The sequence below is a fragment of the Bipolaris oryzae genome, assembly GCF_000523455.1.
Source record: "Bipolaris oryzae ATCC 44560 unplaced genomic scaffold scaffold_154, whole genome shotgun sequence".
Classification (NCBI taxonomy): domain Eukaryota; kingdom Fungi; phylum Ascomycota; class Dothideomycetes; order Pleosporales; family Pleosporaceae; genus Bipolaris; species Bipolaris oryzae.
This window is the reverse complement of record NW_006911430.1, coordinates 1-7836: the sequence shown is the minus strand read 5'-3', so window position 1 is coordinate 7836 and position 7836 is coordinate 1. Positions and strand designations below refer to the sequence as shown.

Here is a 7836-nt window from a genome sequence, read left to right as displayed (position 1 = left end):
CCCCCCCCCCCCCCCCCTCCTTCTTCCTACGGACTTGGAATATTTCATTTTATAGCAGAGTAGTTATCTCAATTTGTGGAAAAGCAGGATATTTTCCCCAGAGGTTTCAAATCGATCAATGCCGCGTAAAGTCTGATGCCATATCTGTTCTTGATTGACGTCATTCTCCCGACCAAGAGTGAATTTTTCTAAGTGTGACCATAGTCTACACTAGCTCGTGCCAAGTGCTTGTGTATGTATTATATATCCTTGTTCCAGACCCGGACTAACACGTTCGAGAACCCCCCCCCCCCCCCCACCTTTGGATCAAATGCGTCACGCGTTGAGCGTTGACGGCCCGGAAACACAACCCCACTTGCTCACTTTTTATACTAGAAATAGAGTATAGAAAATTATTTCTGACTGATATTCTCCTGTAATATGCCTCAAACTGATGCGGAGATTCTTTCTCTAGCAATGTATGCTACGCGGGGAAATGCCCTTGCCAGTCCAGCAGTAGTATACAGCCTCAACACCCAGCCAACACACTACACAACAGTACGGACCAAATAGTAGAAACCTGCGCCACAAGAGCTAGTGGCTCTGCGTCACTCTGTGGCGCTAGAACAGACGTTTTGGGCGATCCTCCAACCTCTGATCAGCCAATCCGATGCAAACTAGGACTGACTAATCGCGCCTTTTACTTGTTCCAAGAAGCTTAGGGCGGTGACCGTCATGGTACCGTGGGCAGATAGTTGACACAGAGCTACGTGCATCATATAGCACCACCAATGGCACCATGCAAGACAAGACTGAAGATCCGGAAGAGAGATGCCATGCCATGCCCCTCGCCTAGTCGAGCTGGCTTGCCTAGTTCTTGGTCTTCGTCATCGCGTCCACACCGAATTACGCGGTCGGGGAAAACTATAAAAAAATGTCCAGAGAATGGACAGACTGTGCGTCTGGTTTTCGTCAAGAACATATACCAACGAATATCCACTTTCGAGTCAGACATAACTAGCTATACACCTCTCTTACTGTATACATATTTACAACAACACATATCACACAATGCCATCAAGCACCGTTTGTACCCTCCTCCTATCCATCGCCCACTTCCTCTAGCCTCACCGCTGACGTTGCTCAAAGAGAAGCATTTGTCTCTACTTCCTTGCCATTTGGCTGCCCTTCCTGCCCGTCCTCATGCTGCGTGGCTGTGGTGCAGACGTTCTGATTAACATCGCCCTGGACCTGCTTGGATGGATCCCAGGTGTCATTCATGCCTGGTATATCATTAGCCAAAACGAGAAGCGGGAGTATGTTCATGTTGAACCCGGATATGGAAGGGGACATGGTTACCGGGAGAAGAGGGTGAAGTATTAGTGGAAGATGGAGCGGATTTGGCGATATTTGAAGAGGGAGATGGAGAAGGACGATGTTTTTCAAAAGATCTTATACAGACAGACTAGATGCATTAGATTCTTCAAGCAGGTGCAAAGTATGCTAGCAATCTGGGAAGTGTTTTGCTACGAATATGAAGAGAATCATCAGGGCCGCCATGCAAGGTACTCACAAGACATGACAGAGTCAAGACCCTAGTTTTACTAAATCTCCATCCGCCGATGAAAGCCTACATGTGTCATGTATTCGAGGTTGCTTGGCGAAAAGTTTCATCGATCCTATGCGCTGCTCACTGGATCTGGCGGGGCATCAACGGGGGTTGATCAACTCATTAACTCACAATACATAGTTCTCCTATAGTTAGATGGGTATCAATATTGACTTTTCATCCTTAGGCCAACACATTCAAACACACACACAGCAAAATAGATGGATTTAGGCCGAAAAATAGTTCAATATGTTCACAGAGAAAAGAAGTGTAGTAACAGTTTCCTGAACCAAAGTTAACAACATCTGCTACCCTATTTACAAAGTCTCTGTACAGCTTTTGGTCTAGCAGCTGCCTGCACCGTTGGGGGTACCGCTCTTGTACGCACCCGCACTGTCTCCGAGGCACTCAGCTGCAACATGTTAGTCTCGCGCAACAAGGGGGGGGGGGGGGGGTTGGGAGCAGCAAAAACTCACCAACAGTGACCAGCTTAAGGCCGTTGTTTTTGGCCCAGTTGATCAACCAGGGCGTCAATGTGTTGACGGTGGAAGAGTAGGCTAGCACGTTTGTCAGTACATACTCTTCATCTTTTTTCTTTTCCTTTTGAAAGAATCTCAAAGTGAAAGACTCACTCTCGTGCATGAGGGTAATGTGTCCGTTACCACCCGTACCCGCCTGCTGGAACTTCTGCTGGCTCTGCTGGGGGGTCTTGCCGTTCCAGTCTTCACTGTCCACATCAGCCGTGATGACGCGGTAGCCCAGGTTGCGCATAGTTGGCAGCACATTGCCACCTGTAGCGAGGTAAGGGGGCCGCATGTATGTGGGCTTGACGCCAATGATATTGACGAGGGCCTGCTCAAGACGCGACATCTGGCTGGTCAGGTCGTTCGAAGATAGGGAGCCAAAGTTTTGCGGGTGCGTCCATGTGTGGGAGGCGATTTGGTGGCCCGACTTGTATGCGCTTTGGAGTGCGTTTCTTTGGTTGTAGATGCAGCCGTACAGTGTGCCCGTGACAAAGAAGGTTGCCTTGGCACCGCCTGCATTCAAGGTGTTGACAAGTTGCTGGGTCAGCTGCGATGGTCCATCATCGTAGGCGAGGGCAATTTGGCCAGGTGCTACGCATTTAGTGATGACCTTTGGGTATGTTAACTTGAATACAAGGGCAGGGAGTCACGTCATCAAACGCGAGCGGATCTGCATAAGTACCTGTCCTGCAGCAGGCCCACTCTGCCTAATCACGTTCAGAGGATCAGGAATAGGTGTTGCAACAGCAACGGCAGCCAAGGTTGCGACGAGAAGAGACTTGAGGCCCATGTTTCCTTGCGGTTTCCTGATGTTCAAATTTGGGTTGCTGGGAGGATGGTGAGGAACCAGTGTGTCCTACAGCTACCATATACTTAAGTACAAGAGCCAAGATTGCTCTCCGGTACTGAATGTCATGTCAGAGAAGCTTGGAATTTCTTGGCTCGTTTATAGTAAACAATGCCGTCCGACCGGGCTATCGGAAGCGGTTGTAACCCCCTGATCGGGTGCATCCGCGTAATTCTTGAAACATCGGTGGCTCAAATTGATCCTGGGTGAATGACCTTGAGATAATCGTCTCTCGCTCCACAACTGATTTTACTTTGCTTAGGCAGAGTGGCTTGGAGAGAATGTAATGATTCAGTTGCCCTTTGTATCTGCCATGGAAGACGCAAGGCTGTATCGACCGACGTATATCACACCTGGTTCGAACATGATGCATACGGAAAACCTCCGCGAAATGTTTCATGCAATTGCCGCCGGCTAATGAGATCCCCGCAAGGAGAGGCTTGGGTCTGCGCCATGTGGATCTCGTGTAATTGAACATCAAATTAGTAGCGTACTAGACACGCCACGATCGTAGTTGTGCAAGTTCTGGAATGTTGTTGCGACGTTCTGTCGAGGTTAGCTTGTAGACCCGCATGTGGCTGGTCCCAGTTTGAAACTTGCTTTCCCCCACCACCTTTGCCGACTGCCATAGTAGAGGTAAAGCAACGCAATCTAAATACAACCCATTGGACCGAGGTCGGTTTACAAATTTGGCCCAGGTGACGCATGATTTTACTAGCAATAACCCCACCGGTACTGTTCACACTTGCCAAGCAGAAGATTTATCCGCGTCTATCATGCCCATGGGTTCTGTAACCGGTATTCTGATCGTGCACTACACGAAATGTGACTTGGCCGTGCAGTGAGCGACTTTGAAAATATGACCTATTCACATTCAAACCTCGGTGGCTGGTGGTGACATCAGAGTGACTATCCTTTTCTTTTCATACGCACCACACGTCGTTGGACACCTTCGTAAGCATCATGGGATACCGAAGCAATCCATAGAAAATGCTGAGCTGGGACAAACATATCAATTTATAGTACTAGGACAAGTGAAGCTACTAGGCATCTCTGACAATTGGGGCTGCTGAAAGACGGAATCGAAAAGACACATGACAGGGTTTTATCCAGAACGAAACCCATTTCACCTATAAAGGTATTGCCAACAGCTTAGTACCAGAATAAAGACTCCTCTTGTCGCGCTCGACATCAATATTGATCCACTGAGCAGCGATGATAGAGGTACACAACTTGTTTTCCTCTCCGCCATACCTTGGGGCGAGTTGCGCCACTTGTTGTTGAACTTAAGTGCAGTGCTTTTCGTTGCCACCAATAGCACTAGCATCGCAACCATCAGGGTAGAAGAAACTGGCGAGTGCAATAATGATGTATGAAGCGATGAGTAAACTGCCCTCGAGATAGTTGCTTCGCCCGTCTAGTACCAAGAAGTTTACAACCAGGACAGTAACGAACAAGGCAACAGTCTCAAAGATATTGAAATACAATGTCATCTCTTTTCCCATCATCCAGCCAAGGATGACAATCACGGGCGTGATGAAGATTGCAATTTGAATCGATGAGCCGACCGCGATACCGATGGAAAGATCCATCTTGTTCTTCATGGCTACCGTGACAGCTGTAACGTGCTCTGCCGCGTTACCAACGATGGGAAGAATGATGAGACCAATGAAAGCCTGACTAATGCCAGAAGATTCCACCATTGGCTCTATAGCACCACTCATAAAGTCGGCACATACAGCAACGAGACCAGTACTGATTAAAAGCATGAAGATGGCCGCTTTAATGGACATGTCGGGCACCTCGTCAACTTCATCATCCTCGTTCAATGCCAAGGCAGCTTGAGGTGAGACAGCGGGGCGATTAGCTGCGTTAGCGAAGGGCGCTGTTCGGCCAATCTGATCTGGAAGAGACTTGGAACGGCGAAGGGGTGTGCGCAGAACGGTGTTGTCACGAGGCGCTGCCATGCGAATGTTCGGAGCAGGGCCGCCAAGTGGGGCTAGGTTCTGAGGATTCGAGAAGACATTGTTGGAAAGCAGGGAGGGGAGTGCAGGACGATTATACCTGCGCGGGTTGGTCGCAGCAGCCGTGTTTTGCTGGATGTCTTGGGCAAAGGTGACCTTGGGTGCAGGCTCGTTTGGCGCAACCTCTTTCTCAGGAATCGTACTGACCTTGTTGCGGTCACGGCGGTCCTTCTTGTGCTTCTTGTGTCTGCGTTTCTCCTTCTTCATCATTGATTGCGAGGTATGCGAGGCAGCTTCAAAGTCACGAACGACTGGCGCATACTGATCGTTATCCGCTTCATCGCCACTCATAACGTCGACCGAGTGCCGGCGAGAGGTTCCAAACATGCCAGCATTAGAAGTGAAGACGCTGTTACTCCTCTCCCTCTCAGCCTCGAAAGGACTCTGATTGAGTTCGCCATCTGGAGAGCTCATAGCGGAAAGGGCACTCCCATCTTTGGAACTAGCACTGGACTTGCGACGAAGTCTCTTGACCATGCGCTTCGCCTTCTTTTTCATTGTTCCATCAGAACGCGACGAGCCGTCGCTGTCACTGCTGCTGGAGCTGGACGAGGATTCTGAGCTAGACGAGTCAAAAGCACCAGCAAGAACACCGGGATGGGACTCTTCATCGATGATGTGCTGCGGAGTGCTAGCGTAGAGATATCTGTGGCTCTTCAGCTGGAATAGAAGATAGAGACCATAAACGAGCAACAAGATGACACTTGTGCCACGACTGACGGATAGAGTCTCGTGATCGGCAATGGCATTATCCTCAAAGGCTGCATGGAAGGCAGTAGGAAGCAGAAGACTCATGACGGCCAATGCAAGCATGACTCCGCTCATTTGAGTGACGGTGTTGTTGTAGACCTGTTCCTGGTACTTGAGGCCACCCAACAAAAAGGCCATACCAAGGATAAGGAGTAGGTTCGCAAGAATAGATCCAAGCAGCGAGGCCTGCACCACCTCTATCTGGTCAGAGGCAAGCAGAATGATGAAGAGAATCAGCTCAACGGCGTTGCCGAAAGACACGTTTAGCAGTGCGCCAAGCGCGTCTCCAACGCGGGCGGCAACAACTTCGGTTGCGTGCGCGAGCAGACCAGCAAGTGGAATAATGGCAATGGCGTTCATGGAGAAGACAATCTCGGGTTGCAAGCCGACGAGCTTGACGGCGATGCCAACCGGCACAAAGACTAGCAGGACATTGATCCAGCTATGAGTGACAGCATTCTTGGTGTGGGTGATGAATCGAAGGGTTCCGTTCTTGACCCGCGTGAGTGAGTAGAACGGACGCTTCCCAGATTCTATGGTGGAAGATGCATTTCCATCGCCCGTAGTATTTGCACTGCCATTGCTGGAGTCTGTGTTCCTGAGCTCAGGGGCAGCGCGTTTCTCGTTACGGCTGTTGCTGTTGTTGTTGTTGTCATCGGCCTGGGCGCCGTTTAAGCCTGGATGGGCGGTCGGGTGGGGGTTGTGGGTCGGGAGAACGTGGCTTGGAGTAACTGGCTTGCGTCCCAAGCCAAGTGCAGACACTGCCTTGGACTTGAAGCTGCGTATAGAAGGGTCGTCGGGTTCTCCCATCGGTTTTGGCGTGAGAATATGTGAGGGTGGAAGGAGTACAAGTAAAATGTACTCGAGAGTTGCTGGTTAGAGCAAGTGGCCAAGGAAGTGAAGCGGCAGCCGGGGCCTTATCTATGCGCCGTGGTAAGCTTAGCCGGCTTGGTCTGTGGCACGGCCGCCTCATCCCAGCGAATGACGTCGGTCTTTCGCCTCACGCGTCCTCCCTGGCACAGCCTCAGTGGCGCTGATGCATGTACGCATGTACGCAAGTACTTGTTTTCCGCGCGTGCATTGCTTGTTTGTAGACAGAAGCCAGAAGCCATCCTTAGAAACTTGTTGAGCTTCTCTTCGTCATGGACTGTCCAAGTCCGGCATCCTTAAGGGGGTTTAATTTGCTCATTTCGAAAAATCGCCACTATTCTCGACTATGCTGCGGGTAGGTTATGGTGATACTTTGCCCAGAAGGAGGATAAGTAGAGAAAATGACTTGTTACGCGTTACTTCTACAAGTTGATGGACCTTCTCGAATCTGGCAATGGCAAAATTTCACAACAGGTCGAACCACGTCCGACCAAGAGGTCTATAATGTTTTCTAGCACAATCTAGCACTATATAGCGTGTTCAACATCCAGAATTTATTATATTCTAAGACAGGATAATAAGACTCGCATGCCGAGGAGACAGTTTTCAAGACTCTTATCTTCGCCCAACCTCTACCCTCCTATTCACTAATAAAGCTTACTTAGAAGTAAATCTCGCTCTATAATCTCTTTTTTAACTTACTATATTAGAACTTAGAGGCGGTAAAATATCTACTGGGTGACCAGCAGAAGTAGGGGTAGTGGGGCGGTGGCAAAACTGGTGATTAGGTAATGTAAGATCAGACTAAAGATTCAATATATTATATCCCACCAATAGTAGTCTCTAGCGGGAGGATACTATGGTGATTTTGACCCATCGGAAATTACACCGAACAAAACTCTCTATTTTCTCCACTACCCCTACTTCTGCTAGTCACCTAGTATTAGAATTAGTACTAGCGCATTAATCTTAAGCTTAATATCTACTATACTACGATTTAGGATATTGTAGAAAACAAATAGAGATAGATAAAAAGTTAATTTTCTAAAAGCTATATTAATATTATATAAAATAGTACTATAAATAACTTAAACTCTATCTTAACTTAATATTAGTATTCTAACTATAGACTAGTAAATAGGTAGAGTCTACCTAGAGGTACGGTCTAGGTTAGGTTAGGTTACACAGACCTTAGGTAGAGGTAGTAGTAGAGGTCCTTAGTGTTAGATAGTA

General features: G+C 48.6%; 3 protein-coding genes across 3 annotated transcripts; 1 reads left to right on the top strand and 2 right to left on the bottom strand.

Moving 5' to 3' along the window:
- Positions 1-1050: 1050 nt before the first annotated feature.
- On the top strand, positions 1051-1362 carry COCMIDRAFT_39773 (uncharacterized protein; the record flags this gene model as incomplete). Its single annotated transcript, XM_007693162.1, has 2 exons — positions 1051-1065; positions 1129-1362. The coding sequence occupies 2 exons, from the start codon at positions 1051-1053 to the stop codon at positions 1360-1362; spliced, it is 249 nt and encodes an 82-aa protein (XP_007691352.1).
- A 570-nt stretch (positions 1363-1932) lies between these two features.
- On the bottom strand, positions 1933-2902 carry COCMIDRAFT_104340 (carbohydrate esterase family 4 protein; the record flags this gene model as incomplete). Its single annotated transcript, XM_007693168.1, has 4 exons — positions 1933-2000; positions 2065-2145; positions 2221-2722; positions 2795-2902. The coding sequence occupies 4 exons, from the start codon at positions 2900-2902 to the stop codon at positions 1933-1935; spliced, it is 759 nt and encodes a 252-aa protein (XP_007691358.1).
- Positions 2903-4245: 1343 nt separating this feature from the next.
- On the bottom strand, positions 4246-6543 carry COCMIDRAFT_8237 (uncharacterized protein; the record flags this gene model as incomplete). The annotated part of the gene is made up of 1 exon (XM_007693149.1): positions 4246-6543. The coding sequence occupies one exon, from the start codon at positions 6541-6543 to the stop codon at positions 4246-4248; it is 2298 nt and encodes a 765-aa protein (XP_007691339.1).
- Positions 6544-7836: the final 1293 nt, after the last annotated feature.